This window comes from Aphis gossypii, chromosome 1 (assembly GCF_020184175.1).
Source record: "Aphis gossypii isolate Hap1 chromosome 1, ASM2018417v2, whole genome shotgun sequence".
Taxonomy (NCBI): domain Eukaryota; kingdom Metazoa; phylum Arthropoda; class Insecta; order Hemiptera; family Aphididae; genus Aphis; species Aphis gossypii.
In genome coordinates, this window is record NC_065530.1 from 62,719,277 (window position 1) to 62,744,583 (window position 25,307).

General features: G+C 25.7%; 2 protein-coding genes across 6 annotated transcripts; one reads left to right on the plus strand and one right to left on the minus strand.

Annotated features, from left to right (window-relative positions):
- Positions 1-242: 242 nt before the first annotated feature.
- LOC114127480 (uncharacterized) lies at positions 243-11,982 on the minus strand. The gene is made up of 9 exons (XM_027991723.2): positions 11,607-11,982; positions 7,406-7,570; positions 6,915-7,034; positions 6,112-6,252; positions 3,989-4,120; positions 3,637-3,775; positions 3,194-3,404; positions 1,340-1,586; positions 243-527 (listed from the first exon to the last, which is right to left on the minus strand). Exons 1-9 carry the CDS (start codon positions 11,757-11,759, stop codon positions 396-398), a joined length of 1,440 nt encoding a protein of 479 aa, XP_027847524.2. The 5' UTR covers positions 11,760-11,982; the 3' UTR covers positions 243-395.
- A 9,281-nt stretch (positions 11,983-21,263) lies between these two features.
- Positions 21,264-25,217, plus strand: LOC114122862 (uncharacterized). Of its 5 annotated transcripts, XM_050208189.1 has the most exons (8): positions 21,273-21,644; positions 21,721-21,841; positions 21,934-22,046; positions 22,114-22,246; positions 24,018-24,168; positions 24,280-24,367; positions 24,443-24,649; positions 24,726-25,217. In XM_050208189.1, exons 1-8 carry the CDS (start codon positions 21,536-21,538, stop codon positions 25,109-25,111), a joined length of 1,308 nt encoding a protein of 435 aa, XP_050064146.1. In that variant the 5' UTR covers positions 21,273-21,535; the 3' UTR covers positions 25,112-25,217. The 5 variants fall into 5 exon arrangements, 2 of the variants coding, with proteins under 2 accessions (XP_050064150.1, XP_050064146.1); XR_007606428.1 differs by lacking the exon at positions 24,726-25,217 and having other exon boundaries at positions 21,264-21,644; positions 24,223-24,367; positions 24,443-24,505; XR_007606429.1 differs by lacking the exon at positions 24,726-25,217 and having other exon boundaries at positions 21,264-21,644; positions 24,223-24,372; positions 24,443-24,486.
- The last annotated feature ends 90 nt before the right edge of the window (positions 25,218-25,307 follow it).

Sequence of the window (25,307 nt, forward strand, 5' to 3'; positions counted from 1 at the left end):
AACATTTTCTTATAATAAATTAAAAATAATATAAATTACCTATTATTTCTTATAAAATAAATAATTTAATAATTTAAAATTAAGTAGATCATAACAATTTTTTAAATTAAAAATGTTAAAATAAAATAAAACAACATATTAATATGTTTTAATTTTTTAAATTCTTGCTGAACTTAGAAAAATAACACTGTTTTAGATTTGTTTAGCTATCATAATACTTTAATAGTCACATCTGCTTAAAGTAAATGATCAAAATTATTAAGTTTATTTATTTTTATTAAATATAAATAAATAGTATTAAGTATTATACTATTATAATAATATAATTATATGTATTTGCCAAAATTAATGACATTAGTGCATATTGTATTATTAATGCCTTTTTTCTTTTTATTCTAATCATGTGGAGAACGGTTTTGTTTAGGCATTGTCGTTGAAAGTTTTTCTATGATGGACTTGTTTTTTGAAGTTGACAGGTTACTGTTATTGCTGTTGCTGATGTTGTGCAAAGGTAGTTTGTAGTTATCCTGAAATATGAAGTTGGCTATTAGAAGATTTTGTAACCATATTATTGCAATTTTTTATGATAAATCTGTCCAAACAATGTACTATGTGGATCATCATTCATCGTAGGTATAATATAAATTGATGATGGAGTGATGTCATATTTAATAAATAAAATTATAGATACCAAAAGTTTATAACTTATTAAAATATGATGTTAAGACACAATTTGAGCCAAGTGATATAAATAAAAGAAAAAATTAGTGAAGCCATTAAACCCATTTTTAGACAAAAAATTAGGTAAATAAAAATTTATTAAAACTGTAACTACAGTGCCAATGCCCTACATGATACATAAATGCAACTTTATAATAGTTGAATGCCATACATAATAATGAATGTTTAAACTCATGCATGAGTAATGAGTATCTCATTATCTCAATAATGATTGGAATTGTAAAATGCAATTATTTATAGGTACCTATCTACCTACCTGGCTACCTGTCCCACCTACGAGATTGTATTATGTTATAGTGTTATACCATATTACCATATAAACATTTTCGTTAATTTGCAAAAACAATAAATTGTTTACATTTATTACAGAGAATAGCGATCTTATAATTGAGGTACCTAATGCCATTGTTACAAATTCTGGAACATACCACAGATTTTTTTTTATTATGTACGGTTGAAAATGTTAAGAAATAAAAATATGTCTAATAAGTTTTTTTTTCGAAAACTAAGTTACGGGTCTCCTGTGTAGCCATACAAGAGGCATAGTGTTATATTATTATAATCGTATATAACGATAATATATTATCATGAAGCTTACCGTCGTTGTAACAGTGACATTGCTGAGTCCACCACCGTTGTTAACGGTCATCAGAGCCTTGGAAATGTTCGTTAAGTCCTGGTGTAATTTTAACACTTGGTTGGTAGAGTAAGCTACCGTTCTAGTCACCTGATCAGACTGTGTCTTGATGAGTTCCGACAGTTCCGCGAACATTTTCTCTTCCAGACCGCTTTGGGTTTTCAACGTTTTCGGTATTTGTTCCAAGGTTATTTCGTCGGATTTACTTCTAAAAATAAACAAGTGTAATTTCAAATTATATCGTTGCGAATTGCGAAGAAAGCAGTCTGAAAACCCGTAGGATTGTGACGAGGTATTTTTATTCTATAATTTTTTTTTACTTGAATTTTAATATATTATATCCCACAATATTATTTTAGACACACTCGCCATAAAAATGTTGTAATCAAAATTTGATAAGTCAACAGAACGAGTACCTATCTATACATATGCTGTTAATGCATAATACATTAAATACCACTTTATACCGGAGAAGATGCCAAATGTAAGTGTTGAAAATACAAGCATTTTATACAACTATATACTTAAACTATAATAGGTTATATTTAAAAATACATTTTACTAAGAGATTATTATTTTATCATTGTCGTTATTATACTCTAGTAAGTACCTAGTAGATACTCGATAGAACGAATGATTATTAATAGTTGCGTAGAATAGATTAGAATAGATAGTTGTACCTAATAAACAAACTACAATTTTGAGACATACGTGTTTATGGGTTATTGGGCTCAGTAAGAACTTGATGTATCTGCAATATCTAATTAGTACCTATGGTCTATACCACGGCTTTAGATAGGATCCTATCTAAAGCCGTGGTTTATACTATTATTTTTTGATAATAAATCGTTAATAATATTGCTCCAAGTAAAACATTTAGTACAATGTTTGTAATGTTATTTTATCTTGCATGCCGCATTGCCTTAAAAATAGTAGGTATCTACATAGTAGAATTATATTAACTGTAACAATTGTAAGCCAAATACTACGATATAATATCACAGATTAAACGAAAATGTTATACATATGACTACGTTTATGAGTATATAATATAGTAGTTTCTGGGTAGGTTTATTATTATTTTGGTCGACATGTTTTCTGATATTCATAAAACATTATTGTTATTATTTTAAAACAAGACAATCTGTAGGTACCTACAATAATATGGGAAATGTGCCAATAATATTAAGCTTGAATAGTTTGATAAATTTTTAGATACGAGTAATAACATGAAAATAAACATGAACAACATGATAAAGAAATCGTAACAACTCTTAACAAAATTAATGGGTCTTTACACCACTTGCAGTTTAGTGTTCTTGGCGGATTTGCTGGTAGTGCGATGGTAGTGTGTATATACATGGAAGTGTGTTTCTTTTATTTTGGTTAAAACGTTTATAAATGATTTGTGTTAGTCTTAGTAAGATAGTTGTTTTTACTTTTCAAGTCGTTGTGGTTAAGTAATTTTATTTTATTTTTCAATAAATTACCTATATTACTAGGTAATAAAAATAATGAATTAAGTTATTGAACTTTTAAAAACGCTTTATAGCAAACTAGCTGATTTTGCTTAGCGTTGTCCATGAAAAATTAAATAGGTAATGCTCTAGATTTACTTTTAAATCTCTGATAAGTGTAAACTGTACACATTTTTGATACCGTTATTTTGGTTGTTTTGACTAAGTTTAACGATATCCAATTAAAATAACAATTTTATTTTTTTATCCAATGAATTTATTAGATAGGTATTAATAGGTGTCTAATATTTATGTTTTGTATAAAAAAGCGCTTGAGAAAAAATTCAATTGCTTTTACTTGTTATCAATCCGGTCTAATATCCTTTCCAATATGTCGACCATGTCATTCTCGATTTGTCGTTCGTTTGATTGCAACCGGTGACAATTGTCCATGAACAAGTTTTGTCCATCTATGAGTAGTTGCAAGTGCTCTTTGAATTTAACTTCAAGTTCATTTTCTGAATTTTTCTGGATTGTTGTTATTTTGTCGATGGCTGCTTCCAAAAAACCTATATAACATTTTTTACAAGTGTACAAATATTAATATTTGCAGGTGGCCGACAACTTGATCAATTGCCAGGGGTGTTATTTTTTTCAAAATTTACTATCTTAGTATCATGTGTTACTACTTATTTTATTTTAATAATATAAACAGGCTTGACTCTTTGAAAATATATGACGCATGTACTGTACTTATTGTACAAATATTAATTGCTTATTTATTTATTCTTTCATTCTTACTGTCCAAAAATTCGTTAATCACGCCTCGTCTATCAGAGTCCAATCTCCTCCGATACTTGTCAGTGTTTTCAACCAACTCCTTGAGTGAGATGCTTATGTGATCTGAACGTTCTTTGAGCCCATTGTACATATTATTTATCTACAAAACATCATAAATAATTTTAGTACGTTCTCACTTCTCAGGAACATGAGGTACTTGTCATTATTTAATATTTATTTCAAAATTATAAAATGTCTATCCTAAGTAGATAATCGCAGGACAGTTAAAAACGGATATTTCATTGGTTCATAACAGTTTTATAATTATTAATTATTACTTTATAATAATTTGTTATAGTATAACGTTAGCTACCGTTGTCGTTAGTTTATTATTGTTGGTTATTGTGTCTGGAATTTGACTGGAATCGCTGTCTTGATTACACGAACAAATACTCAACGATCGATCTGTGATTTTCGATTGTTGAGATAAATTTGCAATAGTATCCTGTAAAAAAATAAAGAAACACTATAAACGCAATCAACATGAGCATATACCAATTTTAGAATTTGAACGGAGTAATGAAAATATAATATATTCATATTGGTTTTACAATGGTGTGAGTTTTTTTTATATCTGTCATTTCTTTTTAGAGCAATAAAAATGATTCAATTATTCATTTTTAGGATAGTTTCCAACCATGAAAATTGAATCTAATTGGTATCAAAAGAGGTAAAAGTCAATAGAAAAAAAATAGGTTTCAAAATAATAGAGATAATTGATTTTTGTTTTACTTACTTTAAAAACAATTAACTGTTGCTATTTTATATGTTTAACAAATTTTATATAAAAAAAAAGCAATTTTTAGATATAATATATAATTTAAAAATTATTTTTTTTATTTTTGAACTATTTATAAACATTCTTAATTTTAATTTTGGATCCTAAGCATAGCAATGCATGTATTGATTTTACGATAATGAATGTTTTTAAAAAATAATTTTGTGTACGAAGACAGTATTTTTTAATAGAAAAAATGCTCTGGTTATCAAGTTTGATAAAGGTTTATTGTTGTAGATTAATCTAATTTATGGTTAAAATTGAAAATTCTCAGTACTTTTTAAAAATAATCGAGATAAAAACAAAAACATTTGTTGAACTTATAATAATTAAAATAATTGTTTGATAACCAAAAAGTTAGACTGTTTTCACTCAGGTTTTTTTTTTTTTGAAGATAATGTGATGTATCATTGAATTTTAATTTAATTCAACTATTAGAGTGTTTAATCAATGATGAGGTACACTATTAGAAATACTGTACAGCAAAGCGGTTACCTAATTTCTAATTTTTTTATTATTTATTTAGGTACTTAGGTTAAAAAAATTCTGAATTTTTAAATTTTTCTTAAGTTTAAAAGCTTATTGATTATAAAGTTTTCCATAAGCTGTTCTTATATAGCAATTGAAAAAGATAAATTACAGTTATACTTTTTTAATGAGCGTTAAAAATTCAAATGTAGATAAAATCTCGAAATTGTTTAATTATTTTGTGGTTAAAATTTATAAAATTTTTAATCACAATACTAATTTTGAAGTTCAATTTTAGATTTCTTATAAGTTTTTCTTAATAAAATAATAAAAAAAAAAATAAGTTTAGCGTAAAATTACAATATTTTTTTTTTTGTTAAGTATAGTTTTAAGTTTTAATTTTAATTTAGTTTGTTGTAATTAAAAAAATATATATACTAACTGTAGAAACTTGAAACATTCCACTATTAGGGAAGCGATATCAAAAAAGATATAATAATGATAAAGTATTATGATTAATTTTCAGAGGTTGATTTATTCATTTTCTGATTAAAATTCAAAATTTGGCAAATATAATTCGAAACGAAAACGCAAGTTACACTTGTATGATCTTTATTATTATGGTACTTATGATTTATGAAAAATCATACAATTAATTTATAGACATTATGTGTATAGCAATCTGAAGTTTGTAATGTGTATTTATGATGTAGGTACCTATAAATTATGTTGTTTAATTAGTTAGAAATTATAAGTAAAACAATGAATAATATTGTAAAGTATTTGTAAAATAACTGTGCAAAAATATTATTTTTTTTCTTGATAATAAATTTCAAAATTGCTAGTGATCTTTTGTTTTTGTCTAATATGTAAGTGGGTAGTTCTATTTTCTATACTGGAAAATAATTTGATGTATACGATAAAAGCAATACATTTCTAAAAAATATGATCTAGTAATTGTATGTGTATGTATCATGTATACTATTTGACCAAGTATGTTATTAGTTATTGAGTATAGGATCATCACTGTTGTACCTATGCATTCCAATAGATTTTTTTTATAAATATCTTGGAATAGAAATAACGATATTTTTTATAACTTTTTATAATTATAATGTTTTTAAAAATGTATCTGGTAAATAAGTAAATTGTTTCAACGTTCAAGTATAAATTTACATATTTTTTTTTACTTGTAACTGTTTCCTGTAGGTAATCTGATTAGAATTGTGTTTTTCAAACTCAGAGTTCATATCTTTTCGCATAGTTTGAATGTCAGTGGATAGTTCTGTCTGTTTGTCAACCACTTTTTTGAGTTCTTTCTCCAGTTCTTTCTGTAACACAGTCCAAATGGACAAGACGGTTTGTTAAATAACGCATCGTTTTCTTTTCATCTTTGGCTGATTGCCTGTTAAGACTAGCCGACAGCCAGTAGACTCCACTGATTAAAAACGCATGTTTCCAGCGAGTTATTTATTCTCTTTCCTCTCGATCCTATCAACACTACCCACTTAAAATGCATCATCATCTATAAATAAACAATGTGTTTATTTCGATGTAACATACAATATCATGTAGTAATTTATTATTTATCATGTTTTGTCGATAATTGTTTAGTAGTATTATTCTACTATTAAAATAATTTATTACAATACCTAGTTTTTAGAATCAATTATTATATCTACTTTATTCTTTCGATATTATAATAATACATCACTCGTTCGCTCAACAAAGACGAAAATTACGAATTAAGTCATTATTGAAATTATTGTTTGTTTAATAAATTTTAATGTTAATATAAATACTAATAATAATATATAATGCTTAGTACTTCTGTATAAATATTATATTTATATACTATGTACGCAAGTGTTATATAACAATTAATTTATCTATAATATATAATATCATGATTGAGAAATAAAATACTCTCTGGTTGAAGTTGAATATATATTTTGTTATTAATTTTATGTATCCGCGTGTTATTCATATTGACCTGATGATTTTGCACAGTCTGTAGTGTGGTCTCCATATGTTCTAATGTAATCTCTAGTTGTTGTTGAGCCTTGTCGAGACGTCTGGTCATGTGGTTCGGACCACATTCCTCCATCACCGACTGAAATGCCAAATGGTCCATATAATTACATAAGTAGGTAAAATAATAATATTTACATTATAATTTTTGGTTTAAAAATCCAATATTTTCTAAATCTAACGTAGTCATGAATGTAGTTTGTGATTTAAACAATGAAAAAAAAAATATTTTGTATTGAGGTTCAATTGAGGAACATAAATATATTATAGATTAATCTGTACGTTATATACTGTAATATTATTATGGATGTAAGTAGTCATCGTTATACAAGTGTTTCATATTGAAGCTAAATTATGATACCTACTTAAATTAAATTAAAATAATATACAGCTAGACATTAATAGTAAAAATATATTAGCTTTTATTAAAATTCAAAATTTTATTTTATATACCTGTTGAAATTTATCGAACCACATTTCGTTGGACACTTCTAAATGACTGAGCTTGTTGAATATTATGTCCATCCTGGAATTGATTCTTTCCGTTTGTTGGTCGCGTCTTAATGTATTTGACAAATCTCTAAGTCTGAATTCGATATTAGATATTAAAGTATATACCTGAAACAATAAAGCAATTTAATTTATTGCACGAGACGCGAGTGTTAATATATAATATTTAGATGGTGTAAAATACAATTACTATTTTAAGAATGATTTAAATATCTCAGCTTCACCATTTATAAAAAAAATATATTTTTATAATTAAATTTGTTTAGTAGATTATTTTATATTTATGAATAATAAATAATTAAACGATGTTTTATAAGTTTCTTAATGAAAGATATTAAAATATAATAAGTATTTAATATTTTATGGTATTTAAACTAATATTTGATTAAACATTTTTTAAATACAATGGTTTAAACATATTAAATTAGTTGAAAATATTTTTTAAATTAATATTTATTTAATACGACTAAAAATATCAATATAAATATCAATGTCAGAATAGATTAGGTTTTTAAACCAAAAGGCTTATTCCTGAATAACACATTGTTTTATTTTAATTCATTACACATTTTTTATACAAAAATTTTATAAGATCATGTTAAAACAATATTTCTAATGCAAAATATTAAATATAAAAATAATATAGGTAATAGGTATAATTTTAATATTTATTTTATATGTGTAGACATTTTTAAGAGAGAGAGAGAGAAATAGAGAAATAATAGTATAATATATGGTAATAACTAATAAATAATAATGTAATATACTATTATAGATAATCATAATACATATTTTTTGTACATTGGTACTCATAATATTATAGACTCAATCTCAATATTTACAATTTAAATAATTTATTTAATAATTACATTACTGGATCTTAATACATGATTAATAAGTTTATTGTTTTTAATTTTTTCTAATTTGATATAATTACGAAGCTATTTTGAAATATAATACATTGACATTTTGACTTTTGAGAATATAGAAAATTAAGAACATTCAAATTAATTAAATTAAGTGTTAGGTGATAGGTACATAATAGTTAGCCTAATAATGTATTAGTTTTGCTTATTATTATGAATTTGATAATTTTTGTGACTGATTTGAGTGATTTTATAGGTATTATCTATACTAAACTTTACATTAGACTAGCGCGTCTAGGGATAGATCCAAATGTGTCACAAAGCATTTTAAATGACACAAAATGTACCTATGTACAAACATTTTTGATATGGTTAATAAAAATGATTAGGTATTTGATATCATTTTTATGAAAATTAAAAATAAGTTATTTGTTGTTGGTTGTTGATAATTATCATTGTTTTTATGTTACATAGTTTTTTCTTTGTTATTCTAAAGTTTATATTTCCAATTAAAAATTAAAATTAATTATTAAATATTATTAATTCTCCTTATTTTTTTTTATTGTATGTTGTAAAGTATGAAGTATTTTAATAGTGTGTTGCAATAATACAAAGCTTGAAAATACTACACCACACTGTAATATGCGTATAAAATGAAAAAAGTAGTTTTTACTGTTTTGATACAATTGATATTTTGTAAACTTGGTATACGTTCGATTTATAAAACTCAAAATATATAGATTATGCTTTACACTATAAAGTAATTTTGTTGTTTAATAGATGGATTAGAAAATAAAAATAAATCCAAGTATATTAATATTTATTTTATAATTAAAAATCATAAATTATTGAAAAATTGTAGTTTACCGTAAATTAACTCATATAGGTATTAATTTACCGGTACGTAGTTAATAATATTATTTATTAGTTTTGATTAAAATCATTCAAAAATATTAGTCATGATGAGACTTAATTCATTTAACGTTATTAACACAATAACTGCACAACACATATAGATTATTATATACATAAATTGAAATAAATCTATCTAGTATAAATTAGTATTTATACTAATCATATTAAGTCATTGGGTTAGTACTTTAGTAGTTGACTAATATGCCGTACTGCCCATATTGTCGTAGACAATAAAACTGATTTATTATTTTTCTAACCAGAAATGGTTTTTAATAAGAAGAAATTTACAATATTTTTTTTAATATCCACAAGCTTCTGAAATAGCATTTGTTAATTCATAGGATGCTTTAAAAGTTAAATTTATAAGTAGGTAGATACTAATAATTAGTCCATAGTCCTTGATTTTTGAAATAATACCATCCATGAATACAATTTGTATTCCTTTATCGCCATTCACAACTTCTATAAGTTATTGATTTAAATCCTGAACACACTGCTATCCGTCCAAACAGACGAGCCAGTAGGAATTAGCGCACATCATTTATTTTATTTTCCAGACTCACTCGCAACATAGATAAAACGCATTCGCATATTAATTTAAAATTTCTTTTATGATTTCTTAGTAGGTAATCCTAAAACATTAACATTTTTAAAGAGTTGACATATTGGTTTTTTGTTTTATTATCATTTGAATTTATATTCGAATTAAAAAAAAAAAATAAATAATTCGTAATTTTAAATGGTTATTAAATTGTTTTGAGATAATATTTTGACAAATCGACAAGTTACACTCTTACAAATATTATTATTTTGTAACAGGTGACTAAATTAGGTATTAAAAAGTTTCTAGTATATTATTATTGTAGCCTTAAGTTTAAGTAGAAATTATATGCTTTGTTCCTAGTTTCTGCATAATATTCAAATTATGTCATGTGGATTTGTCTCATAACAATCATTAGAATTACAAATTTACATTACAAACTCAATGAAATAATTTCTACTTTTACATAACTTTGTCAAATATTATAGTTTTTATTAAATGTTTTTCATCTTCGAAAATTTATTGAAACTTAAAAAACGTTCACGATGGATAAGAGCCAAGTGAACTTTTTTTATTTTTTTGGCAGTTGATGAGTATATGAAATAAATCATCATTAAACATATACGTTATAAACTTATTTAAAGCGACAATAGTAGCTAAAATAAAATGTTTATCTATTCATAGAAATAAAATTAACTGCCTTATGATGTTAGATTAAGTTAATAAGTATTGAGTTAAAACCGTTTCTATGAATTTTAACAAAGTAGTTGATTATTATAATATTATATGCTTTATATTTTAATGTAATATAGTTTTCTTGTTATCCTATATTTTAATGAACCAAACTACGTGTAATATATAGTAAATTATTAATAAAGAGTCATAACAATAAAACTATTAAACATAATTGAAATAACAGGAGTAAAAAATATAGTGTTTTAGCAGCATTCATAGAAATGACCATTGTGGTGAAGTGGAGAGACTATATTTCTACATTAATATATAATATAGAAGTTAGATACATTATATTTATAATTTCATACAAATATTTTAGGTGGTGAATGTATAAGAAAATTCGACTAGGAAATATTTTCGAATACTTTAAGACAATCGGTACGATTTTGTTGTTTTTAATAGTAGCTTACAATTATACATTAATCGTTTTATCAAATTATGGCTTTTTTGGTTAAAATATTATTTGGTTTTAGAAAAATATGTGGATATGTAGGTATTTAAAAAATAATAATTTATATACATTGACAGAATATGTCAGGTACCATATTTTGTGATACTATTACTGTCATCTACGTACAGATTTCACTTTTTCACTTATAATTAAATTAAATTAATTTAATTTTCGTACAGATTACCGGCGGGATAATGGAACATTCAGATGGTTCGAGTTTCGAGCTAAAGCGTCAACGAAACCACGTACGATAAAAAACGCGCCACACCGTAAAACTGTGAAAAGAAAAAAAAAACTGCAGAGAATTACCCTCATCAGGAAATGTAATATTAGATCATAAATCGCAAGGGGATGATTACAATGATGTAGTATTTTTACGTGCTCGTCGTTATAACGTACCAAATGCACTGTGTGGGAGCGAATAATGCGTCACCAGAGAAACTATAATTGAAACGACAAGTGCTGCGAGAATAAAGGCGCGAGTATTGCAAACGACGTATAAGACGGACATCCGCCCCGCGGAGTGACAAAGGTACGATAAATCATATTATATTGTGTTATATTATAATACACGCGTTATACGCGTAAATCGTCGATTTACTCTGTACGCAAAGTCGGCCCTCGACGACTACCGACCTGATTGACCGTGAAAGAGTTCGGCGTCCCGGTGCCGGCTAGGTCGCCGTGTATGGACATGGTGATGTCCGGTGCCGCGAGTCCATCGCGGGCGGCGGCGGTCAGCAGCAACAGCACCAGCAGTGCAGCCGGCTGCGGCGGCGATGACGGCATCGCGGCGGAGCAGCCACCACCACCGCGGCCGCGATTCGCCCGTACGTTGGCCGCCGTGATACGCGCGGAGGCTGCGCCGGTGCCCGACTAATCGCGGTGGTGTCGACGATCTGGTCGGCGGCGGCTGCGTAGCGTTACGGCGCGTTACCGTGTCGTGCACGTCTTCGTCGGACGCATATACGGCGGACAGTAATGAGACGAGACGCGACGGGTGACCGGACGGACGGTCGATCGGCTGCGGCGGCGGCGGCGGCAGCGACGTCGACGTCGGCGATCTGCGTGTATCATATTATTATATAATATATTCTCTCCTCGCCCCACCAACGTGTCAGTCGTACATAATATTATATAACATTTATTATTATTATACAACAAAAATATGATTATTGTCTTTATCCGTCTCACAGTCATTTGCTCCCTCTCTCTCGCTCAGTCTATCTCTCCTCTTTGTCTTTTTCTCATCACTCACTCGTGCGCCGTTCACACACCCACACGCACGCACGCACAGTCACGCAGACGAGCCCCTCGTGCGGTACATGTGTTTTACCTCCTCCTCCGACGCCGCATACCTATAATACCGCACCACCCGATTTAGTTAAAAACCCCTAACCAGACTCGAAATAATAACGCGCACATTATAGCACTGGCCGATGCCGCCGGTCAAAACGTGTCTCGTATTCTGTAATAAGGTTTTCTTGATTCGTTTTGTGTTCTACTCTTGTCCGGGAACAGATGATACTTATCACTCGATGAGTGGGAAACACTGATGAATTAAATGGTGGCGGGCAAAAGGGGAAAATGTTTAGGGGCGGCAATAGACATTAAATATAATAATTTTGATTACCTGTTAAAATACAATACTTTGACGGTTACGTAGGAAAAGTCGTGTCGAAAATAAAACATTTTCTTACTATTTATCAAATAAAGTAATCAATAATATGTTGCTCGTGTAGTGCTTATCCATAGATACATAGGTATATAATATAGATGGCAAAGGAAAACAACCTGAAGAAAGTAAATAAATCACAAATATTGATTGATATATCATGTTTGTAAAATCTAAAACTTATCCTGTGAAATTTGTAAATTTCAATAATATAATATGTGCGAATTCGCAATGATAAAAGTTTAGGGTTCCCGTATTTGATATTTTTTAAATTACAATATGTAATCACTAAAATTGTAATTTTTCGTTCAAACGTCAATGCCTATAAAAAAAATATATGTCGATGTATTCTTTATATTTTTAGAATACCTACTGTAAGAATTTACAAAGAACTTGTCTTACATTTTTCAGCCTTGACTATTCAAATTTAATATTTTTACCAGATGCATTTTTAACTATAAAACTAATTTTTACAATATTTTGATGAATTTTGTAAAAATTTGAACTTCAAACTCTTATTTTATAAAATTATAATTATATAGCCATATATGACTGAGTATATTTCTTTACAGTACATAGAAATTATTTTATCATATCTGGTATATAGTATTAAACTATTTATAGAATTTAAATTTTAAATATGTTTTATATTAATGATTCAGCTTTTTAAAAAAAAATCCATAAATCGTTTATAAAACTGATTCTATTCTGGGAATCTGTAGGTACCCACTTATGTCATGTGACAAAATTTGGTTTGTTCATCAGCTTGAGTTCACTCAACTTATCTAATAATGTCTATTATAAGATTAACCATTCACTTTAATTGCAGTTGCTTATATTAACGCAGTTTTTATTTTATCTTATTAGTTCGATTTCGCTCAAAAATGGTAATAAACTTTTTGTTTATCGACTATAATCGATTCACTGACGTGTATGCCCAATAACATAAAATATAAAATGTATTTTTTACAATAGATAATAATTTATATTATTTAATATGTACTCGTATGTGTTAAATATATTGATTTCGTTAAATTATTTTATCAAAATATTAATGAACACTTATTCATTAACAATATTGTTGTATTATTAACTTTTATAAGTGTAGCTCATAGTATAAACACTATGTAAATATTATAATTAATTCTGAAGTTTATTCGAAAATCACGACTAACAAATCGTAAAAACTAAGAAAAAAGTATGTGGTTAATCGTTTTATCACATTATGATAATAAGATAGTGATGACATATCATACTTATTCAAACTTGTGTACAATATTAGACACCGGTATAGACATTATAATTATAGACGTATTATAGAAAGAGTTTAATGTCTCACTATGGTCTATAGTTAGCATAATGTAAATATAATAAAATATGATTTATGAATTCATATTTACGATAGACGCATGTGAAATTCAAAGATAAGTTTAACCTATTCATCTGTATAACATAGGCAATATAGTGTATGCTGTATATGACCTGATGTATGTGTTCAGTTTGAAGTTATTAAATATTATTTTGTAGAAATGATCAATTTATAATAGTTTTCAATAAAAAATTAGATTTCTAATAACCTTGGTTAAATTAACGACGTAGTATAGTCAATGTAAAGAGAACGAGGGATCTTTAAATTAGTGATCTCATGATTCTGGAATGTAATTCTAGCTTTGAATTTTAATTTTAATCATGTACGTTATATTATCTATATAATGTTAACAACAATTGCTTTTAATAACAATCCTATAACGTTAATTTTATTTCTAAAAATACATAATGGTGATTCTTATAATATTTAATATTAAACTAAATAAACTTTTTTTATACACACATATTTGTGTAAAAACTAAAATATTGTATTTTAAAATATTTTTTTTATTGTTTATTTGATCATGCTCAATTTGTGTTTAATTGTATTTGATTTTAAATGGTTTCGCATTATTTACTAATACCAACAAAATATAAATGTATTTTTTTAATTAAATAAAAATAATGAATTAATAATTATATTAGCCAACATGTATGAGTATATCTTTAAATAGGTAACTTATTTTGACATGGTCAATATTCAATACTTATATATTGATAAAAGATAAATAAAAGATTAAACAAGTTAAGTTGAGCCATTTTATTACAATTGCAGAATATACAAATTGTCAATTGATAGAATATAACAAATAGATTGTTTACAATTCAAGTTTAATTCATAAACTGATTTAAAATCTTCAGTTTTGGAGTTGTTAAACATTATTTGAGTAACTACCTAATCTGAAGAGTACGCCCCTTTTTGTAGTTTGCGACTTACAAACATACAATATGGAAAATTGTACGTTCATTTTACTATGTGTAAAATAAATAAAAATATAATATAATATAATAATATAATAATAATACTATATAATACTATTATTTTTAAAACTAGTGTGAATTGATCCGTTATACAATTTTTGATTAAGAATTTAAGATAATTATTACTATTATTATTATCATCTTGAAGACTTTTATTGATATTTTAATTTTAAAGCAAGATATGACTATTTTAAATTTTAAATATTTTAGTACATTTTAAAATGATCATAGGACATAGGTAATTATGGCTTTAAAATTAAAATAATATTAATAATAAAAGCTTCTGATTTTCTCTAGATAATGATCTTACCTTTCAATCATATAATTATTCAATTCGCTTTAATTTTAAAAATAACAAAATCCAATGGAATATTATGAACGTTAGTTTATCATGTTGTATATTTATAATATGACGGAGACAATACATTCGGTGGTTAAAGTTAAGGTATATTCATAGTTAATGATATAATTATTTTTAAATAACTATTTAACGTGGCATTGTCAAGATTTATTTGGGTAGTTGTACCTAAAATAATTTAATGAAATCACATTTTAATCACTGATAAAATGAATTATGCCTTTTAGTTTCTGTAAGTTGAGAAGTTAGAAACGTAAAAAGTTAATGCCTTCTGAAATATGAATAGGAATAAAAAATGTACTAAGTTAAGTTTGTGATTCGACCTCCTAAACATTAACTAATTGCAAGTTAGTCTAGATCACAAAAACTTTACTTATCAATTTAGATTTATATAATTATACCTATTAGAAATGGTAATAATATTATGTTGTGTATACATAAAACAGTCGGTTTATTGTATAGCATACGAATAGTTGACCAAACAAACAGATCTATTCAATATATTACCTATACAATTAACTTAAGGCGTTAGATTAGAACATTTTAAGGTACTAGTGTGGTATACTATGTGATATTATTATACGTTTATAATAATATTATTACAAATAACAATATAATTACCTATTAAAGACACGGTTTTAGATTAATTGTTTTATTCTTGTAGTTTTATTTTATAAATTTTTTATTTCTCAAATAAAATTATTTTAAAATAAATATACATTATTTGGGTGTTTTTTTATGCATTGAATAACATTATAAGCTAAATACAATAAAGGGAAAAATATTTTTAATTGTAGCAAAAAAATAAGAAACTTTATTTTTATAATCAAAATTTAAAATATTAGATAAAAAATGCGCGATACTTAAATAACTTAATCGGGTTTTTTGTTGGTATAGTTGAAAATGTTACTTGAAAATGTTTTTTTTTTTATTAGACGTTAATTTATATAAATTATTATTTTAAAGTAATTAAAAAGAGAGAGATGTTTACATAAAATATTAATTTTGATCCTAAATATCATAATTTATTATAATGTTACATTTTTACCAAATATTAAACGGTATATCACTATTAACTATATTAGTACTAGTTAGAATTAGCTTCTTCTTTGATTATTTCTAAGTAAACATTTTCTTTTAATAAAAAGTTCCAGATATTATAAACATCGTGTTAAACCTACGGGTAAAGTAGATAAATAGATAAAGTAAATATAAGTAGCCTATGGTACGTTCTGCGACGTACACCATATACTATTATATTAAGATTATCTTATGAAATGGGCTCTCAAAGTATTTACTGCTATAATACCTAATGGAATAATTTTGCTATGTCATATTAACCAACAGATTTTCAGAATTCAAAGTAGTACGGTTATACTTTCGTGTACTTATGCTATATATTATTTACTGTAGGTACTGTAGGTAATATTCTGACACACTCATGTTGGATCTATCAACAGGATGTCAGAATGTATAAGAAAATCGCACGGTATGTATGTACTTCAAAGTAGTCTTAATGGAAACTACGAAAGAAATAATAATGAACATAGAATGAGGGATCTTATTAGATTATCACTACCAAAAATAACTATTATTATTTATGAATACGAATAGATATGTATTTTCGTGTCATTATAATGTAGTTTTTCACACATAATTATACGATGAATTACGGAATAACCAAATTATCAGATCCCCAATACATCACATTTATTCATTATCGATAATTTATTCTTTTTAAGTATATTTCATTGAAACAGTATGGATATTTTTTATTATATAATTTAAAACAATTAATAATAAAAAGTTATGAGCCAGCCAGTATTTACGGTAAATTATTTTTATGTGTAAAAATTTAAACACTTTACGAGTTAAATAGATTATATAAAAAAGGAAGGCATGTGTATAATACTGCTCTACTGTACAAAAAATGTCGATTGGGTTATTGTTTGAATGTATTACATTTGAATTCAATGATAATAATTATAAATGAATAATGATTCTTAACGAAAAGAGTCTGTCATCCTATATCACTTAATTTATTTTATGATATTATTGTTAAAGTAATATATTTTACTATTGATATTATGGTAGGTTGATTTAGTTTATTTCAAAAACATTACATTCATTATATAATCAATATTTAATATTTTAATGATTATAATTATTTATTATATATAATTATACGCTATTATATATTATTATTATTAACTTTTGAGTCGATACCACATTACCTTAACGTAAACAGTGTGAATAGGTTTATGGTATAGGCAAATAGGTAATATCTTAAAATCAATCTACTTATGTTGAAAATGTCATTGCATATAGTAAAATGCATAATACCTATATGTAAACTTTTAAGTTTCCACGAATAATGTTATAATTTATAAAAAAATAATTAGTCTAATTATTCATCATTAAAGTATTTAATTTCGTCCAAATTTTAACTTAAATAAAAAAAAGTTGTGATGTAAATGTTGCAAGTTGTTTTATTCTCTTGTTTGTTAAAGTCTCCACTCAGTATAAATAAAAGAAAAAATATTTCTTTAATACTATTAAGTATATAATAAAAAAAAATAATGATAAGTTGAATGTGAGGGTTTGGTAAAATATGTAGGTACAACTAATAAAAATATTCTGTGTCTACTCTATTGGTATATCAAAACTATCAAGACAAGTCATTCTTAAAGTTAAAAATTGAAACATTTTTATTGTCCCAAAGGTGATGGTAGACCAGTGATGCCCAACCTTTTTTCTTCTGTGGGCCGCTTTGGTAAACAATTATCTTCAAGCGGGTCACCATTTCACCAAATATGTAAGTACGAATAATCTCTATCTTAATCTAATAATATAATTTTGTAGGTACATATTGCACTTGTTTTCATATATTTTATTGTCTAATGAAAAAATGTCAGATTGAGGTACATATTAGATATGGTTTGATCTGTACATTCTTTTAAGTGCTCGAGTGATATCGATATTAAATCGAAAAATTTATAATTGAAAATATTCGACAGAAAAAAATCGATAATATAATAAGATAAAAAATCTTTTATCTTTTGTTTTTTTGTTTTTTTTTTAATGTTTCTTTTATTTTAAAAATTTGTAACGGTCCACTTTTATACCTTCGCGGGCCGCGTATTAGACTCCACTGTGGTAGACACAAATAAAATAAATATACAATATACATAATATATAATTATGTAAAATCAATATATTCATCACTCCTTTTAGAATTTAAACATAGTTTTATTAATTAAATATTTTGAAGTAAATATTAATTTACCATCGTCTAAAATAATGTAGTAATATAATATACTAATATGTATAATATGAATCATATTGATTTTATCTTAAATTAGGTAGCCTTACTTTTTAATATATCTAATCAGATTGTTTAAAAGGTTGTAATAGATTTCGATTTCTATACGCATAAATGAGTCTTCGTTTAATATATCTCATCTTATTTATATTCCAAGGTTTATGCATAAAGAGGCCATGGTATACGGTGAAATGATTTTGAAGACGTAGATTCGTAAATCAAGCAAATCGTAAAATAAAAATAATGATTTCTAGTCGATAAAAATATACTACCTAATACCAATGTTGTAAGGAATTTCTCATTAAATGTATTTATTTATTTAAATACTATCAATTATCGAATACTATCTTGGCTAATATATTTATTAAAGTAATACTACTATAAATAATAATATTCAAGTACTGTTTAGATGTGTTTGAATTACTTTTCAAAAACCACAAAAAAAAAAATTGTTAACCCTTCTTCTAGAAGTATTGAGTGTATCTCGTCATTAACTATAATGTAAGTTACTGTATCGGAAGTATCAAATGTATTTGAATATATTATAATGTATGCGAAAAATAATTCATTTAAGTCTAGGTATCATCAGACTGTATATTTTATTATAGATATTAATTTTACTACTGGGAATACAGTAGATTGAATTAAATATTACATTAGTTATTATATTATTACTTATAAATTATTATAATAATATGTATTTATACTATACATATTTTTAAATTGTGTCAAGTAAAATATAATACATGTCACAGTTTAAGAGAGATTTTGTACTCAGCTTTGAAGTATTAATTATACAAATTGAAAATGTTATAAATATTCTTAAATAAAAAATAATTTCCAAATTGTTTAAGTTTGAATTTTTAGCACTTATAAAAAAATAATCATATTTCAACTATTTTCAAGCATTTTGACTTAGTCTAAAAATTTTATCATCATTTAAAAAAACTAAAAAAATACAAACAATTAAAACGCTTATAAACAGCATAATATAGAAAAGAATAGTTTAAGTTATTGTAGATTGGTTGAAGTTTTAACGATCTATGTTTTTTTTTATTAATAATTCAATAGCTAAGATCAGTTGAGTATAAATCGTTATTATATGTTTTTAATTTTGAAATATCATAACAATTTGAAATTGAATAATTCATAAAAAACGTTGTGACTACTTTATATATATATTTTTTAATTTCTTGTAAATAATTTTTAAATTTTGTATACATAATAATTGTCATCACCTCAAAGTATCAACTAGATTTAATTTGATATCAAAAACAATAAAATTATCAAAGTTAAAAATCAAAGCATTTTTTTCATCTAAAAATCGTTTACTCATATACATAAAGAAAACACAAACGTCATTGTAAAATTAATACATTCATCGCTCGACGCTCACGAAACTGAAAGTAATATTATTTTTTTGTTGTATATTATATTATTGTTTGGTTCTAATATCATTATTTGGTAAAAATGTAGTAGTAATAATAAATTTTAACAAAACAAGGTATTTGATTTTACCTTATTATAATGTAGACATATTTGTCTAAAACTCAGTGTATTTTATATAATATATTGTATTATATAATTAAAAATCCTAAGATCAGTTTTAATAGAAAAAATACAACTGTAGTTTATTAATTTTTTGTTTAGTTTTTAAATCATCACTATTTAGTTTTACAGTTATATGAATAAACAATATAAAATATTATGTATTATTCAATTTGATGAAAATGTAATAAGTATAATAGCCAATCGACGTAATGAAGTCTAATCAAACATTTACACGTCATTAGATCCTCGAAAACATTAGTTAAACTAAGCAAAGGATAAGTTTCTCAACACTATAATAATATTGTAAAGTTATGTAATTATTTTTTATGTATACATTTATATAGATGTTCAATTAAAATTTGAATGGAACTGTACATTTTTTTAATATAATATATTTTTTAATTAAGAATTAAGAAATAAAATAAAATATACTACCCAAAAATAAAACATTTAATAAAAATTAGTTTTTAATATCAATCATATAAGTATTTGATATCAATTTAAGATTTAATTCCACCTATGCATAACATATATTTGATACAAAATCATTGAGATTAGTAATATTTTATTTTGACCAAATTGTTATAAAACAGTATATTAAAGAAATTGTTTTTGGTAATAGTTAAATATGGGCCGAAATAGATTCCTAACTAGGCTATCCTACTAAATTCTACACACATATTGTTTTAAATAATTTTTAAAGATTGTCAAACAGCATTTTATTACATATTTTCACCGGGAAAATAATTTATTAAAGTAGCGTAAAATAAAAAAATATTATATAATTAAACATTTTTATAATAGCACTATTAATATTATATTTAATGTTTAAAAAAATTTAACAATATGAATTCAAACTAAATGGTATACTATTTAGTAGGTACTTTAATTAGTTTTATGTATAGAATTTAAACACACATGTAGACACGAACACAAAAATTAAAATATAAAATATTTATTTATTTAAACTATATTAAAAAAATTACGATGATAAAATAACGTAAAAAATAGAAAATAGTTCAACACTATAATTAGGTATATATGTAGTATATTTTATTCAAGAACAGATGTATCAAGTTACTACCTTCATTTTTATAATGTATAACAATATAGTCAATATAACATAATATTATATTATTATGGTTACGAACAAGGGTTTTCGATGGCTTCATCCACAACGATTGTGTTACTTGGATATTCTTCATAAGAATATTGTTCAGTATGGTATAAGCAGTTCACGAAAAAGGTAGAAAATATATTTTTATTTCGAAATTTTGATTAGAAAACAAATAAGAAAAAAAAAATTCAAAATGATTGTGGACACTAGTGGTTTGACGGTGCCTTTCGCAATTTTGTGTATTGTTGATTTGTTTGGTATATTCCCAATAGTCGTGTTACCAGGACCTGTAATAAAATGTGGTAAGTATAATATGGACCGATATATTATTATTTATTATGTAATAATGGATATTGAGTAATAATTAGGGGCACACAGGATGGTTGGGAATACCATTGGCTATCAGTGTATTTACAATTCAAGTATACACTGCAATTTTGTTGGGGAAATGTTGGATCATAGCTGAAGAAATACAACCAAATATTGTAAAAAAAAGCAGGTAATATCATTATGGTATATAAATTATTAAATTATAGAATAGGTGTTTTTCATTAAAAGTTCTAAGTCTTTCATATTTTTAATGCATTTTAGGTATCCGTATGCTGCTTTAGCTGAGCTTATTTTTGGTGATAAAGTAAAAAACATTGTCACAGTTATGTTGGATGTCGCCGTATTTGGTGCGTGCATTCCAAACCTCCTAATTGGTAAGAGTTTTTACGTTATTTTTATCGATCATATTCTTTAATTAGTAAACATGTTTTTAAATTTAAGCTTCTTACAATCTTCACATTCTTGGAATAAAACTCTCGAAAGATAGTTTTGACGTGTCACCGTGTATTTGGTTGATTGTTATTGGAATAATATTGTGTCCACCTCTCTGGCTTGGAAGTCCAAAAGATATGAAGTACGTAAAATGTGTTTTTTATTTTGAATAATTTTGTTTTTGACAGAAACGTCTAAATTAGACATGTTTTAATTCAAATTATTTACTGAGCCAATGAAATTTAATGGAAATTTATATTTTATAAAAATTTAAAAAAATACGCTTATTTATTATATAAAGTATTAATTATTAAATTATATTTTTATACACCTCGACTTATCTTATATACTAATACTAGTTATTTATAATCTAAAATGTAAATAGTCATAATAATCTATTAATACATAGAATACATTTTTTGGGTGTACTGACTTCCAACAAACAATAATAGAACTTATTATATATCCATGCATACATACATCACACACATATACATACTAAATATTTTACATTTATGTTTACAATACAGGTATCATAAAATAATATAATTTACGACGTTATTTTCATTGACAAAATATGATACGTATAAAAGATATAATATTATATATAAAAGTTAAAATTTGTATTAGGAAAATCGTTTGTGGAGCATAGTCGTTGTTTATAGAGAATCTTAATGGAAAGTCCGATTAATGATTACCAATATACCATAGCCCATAGGACATAAGTTATTGATCTGAGAGATATTTGTTGGAGATATTGCGTAATTTTTGAATTCTTCTTAAAACTGGATTTCATAAAAATTTAAAAGAAGAACGATCGTAGTTTGTTGTTAGTATATTAATATTTAATAAGCCCATGATTCGTATCATAAAAGTTTAAAATTTTAATCCAATATTGCTTATAAATGTTTTGATTTATACTTAGCACATTTAATAAAAAAAACTCTAATAAGTTATTTATTACTCGTAGTATTTAAAATACCTATTTGTACACAAAATTATGTTGTTACGTGTTACGTACATTTTTTATACAATAATAATATATCTATACTTATACACACAGATATAATATATATACTAGTGTTTGTAAATATTAATTTATACTTTTTACTACAGTTTCGTATAGAATAGAATAATTGTATTTTATATTTAAAAACTAACATACATTTTATAAAAGCTTATTTTCACAATTGTAGTAAATATTAGTTTTATTTCATCACTGTCCATTGAATGTTGTATTATTTTCCATTTTATTCATATTTGTGGGGAATTTTTGGCTGGTTGATATATTTGAAATCGTTAGCTTATTTTTTATGTCTGGTTAAAATTATGACTAGACTTAGAACTTTATTATTAATTTAACATTAGATATAATAAATAAAGCACTGATACTTGATTATAATATAGACGTTACGTAATGGTTGAATGGCATATTATGTGTTTGAGTCACTCAACTCCACGGACAATCAATAACTGTGGTGATTTTGAACAGTATGATATGGTTTTTAGTAGAATGCTCTTATTGTATTATTTTAGACTCGTTGAATTTTTCTTTTGTTTGATGATGAACGATAGACAATTATGAGCTCAGATCAATATACTTAGTTAGTTTTCAATAAGATTTCGTAAAAATAGTTAAATAAGTAATAAGAATATTTACCTTTAACATAATGGACTATAAAGATACCACATTAAAATTTATAATATTATGTATATATTACAATATTACATACTTTAATGTTTATACATTAACTTTATATGTTTATAATAGGTATTTTGAAAAGATTTAAATTTATTAAAAGTCTAATGGTAGGTATGAATCAATATTATTATGTAACATATTATACGAATACGTAATAAATATGCTATTAATGTTGTATGTATTTGCGTAATGATATAATATTTTGATTTAGATGGATTGCATCAAGTTCTGTATTTTTTGTGGGTTCAGTGAGCGTTTTAACATGGATATCAATGTACGATACACAACGAGAAATATATGAGCCAATACCTGAACCTTCGTGGAATAGTGTTGCTCTCGCTTATGGACTATTAGCTTTTCAGGTTTGGGTTTTATTCAATTATTCAATGAAAATCTAAATTGATAAACGCATATAGGTGCACCTAGAATATATATTGAAAATACAGGAAATGTAATTCACACGAATATTGTAGTTTGATGTCCATCCTCTCGTTCTCACCATACAGATGGATATGGTTAACAAACGAAAATTGCCCCTGGCGATCATCTGTGCGTTTTTAAGTAAGGTGAAATCATTTATTGAGATTTGTTATACTTTTTTTTCAACTGTATTAAATTTATATTAATATATTACAGTAACGTGTAGCTTATTTTTAATAACTACTACCATCGGATATGTACGTTTTGGATCGCTCTTGAGCTCTAATCTATTGGACCAACTGTCTAATAGTTATATATTGAACGTCAATATAACTTTAGTGACAGTTCAAATATGTTTGTCTACAGCTGTTAGCACCACGGCACTGTTTCAGCACATAGAACATTTTCTTAAAATACCTAAAGGTATAATAGAACCTAAAAACACATAGACTGTTCAACTTTCTTTAATTCTATGTATTATAATTGTTATATGTTTTAGAATTCAATCGGAGAAGGTGTGTATTAAGATCGTGTATAGTGATGTTGGCGGTGACGTTAGGAGAGGCTGTACCAAGATTTGACCTATTGATGGGCTTAGTCGGCGCACTGTTGACTGGTCCATTAATGTTCCTTTTGCCGCCATTGTTTTACATTAAAATACGATCACTCCGTCGATTAAAAATCAAAAAGTCCGAAGGGGTGTGTTATCGCACGTTTCCAAATGCGAAACCAACTCCGATAGTTGGTTTCAAGCGTTTAATACTGTTAGTTTTTATTATATTTGCTGGAACGTTGGCGACCATTTTGTCTACGGTATCCGGGATTAGAGACACGATTATATATGCCAAGTTCACGCCTTCGTGCATAATGAAATTATTCGAATGACATAATTTGAAAACAGTATGTTTGTTTTTCGCATTGTTAATTAGAGTAAACTCTGAAAAACGGTATGTGACTGTAATTGTTGAATAAAAGTATTTGGTAACGGTCAGTTTTTCTTAATCACTTTTAACTTGATTTATACAACACAAAAATGACCTATTTACAATATATACCCATTAAATATTTAATGCCGCCCTGG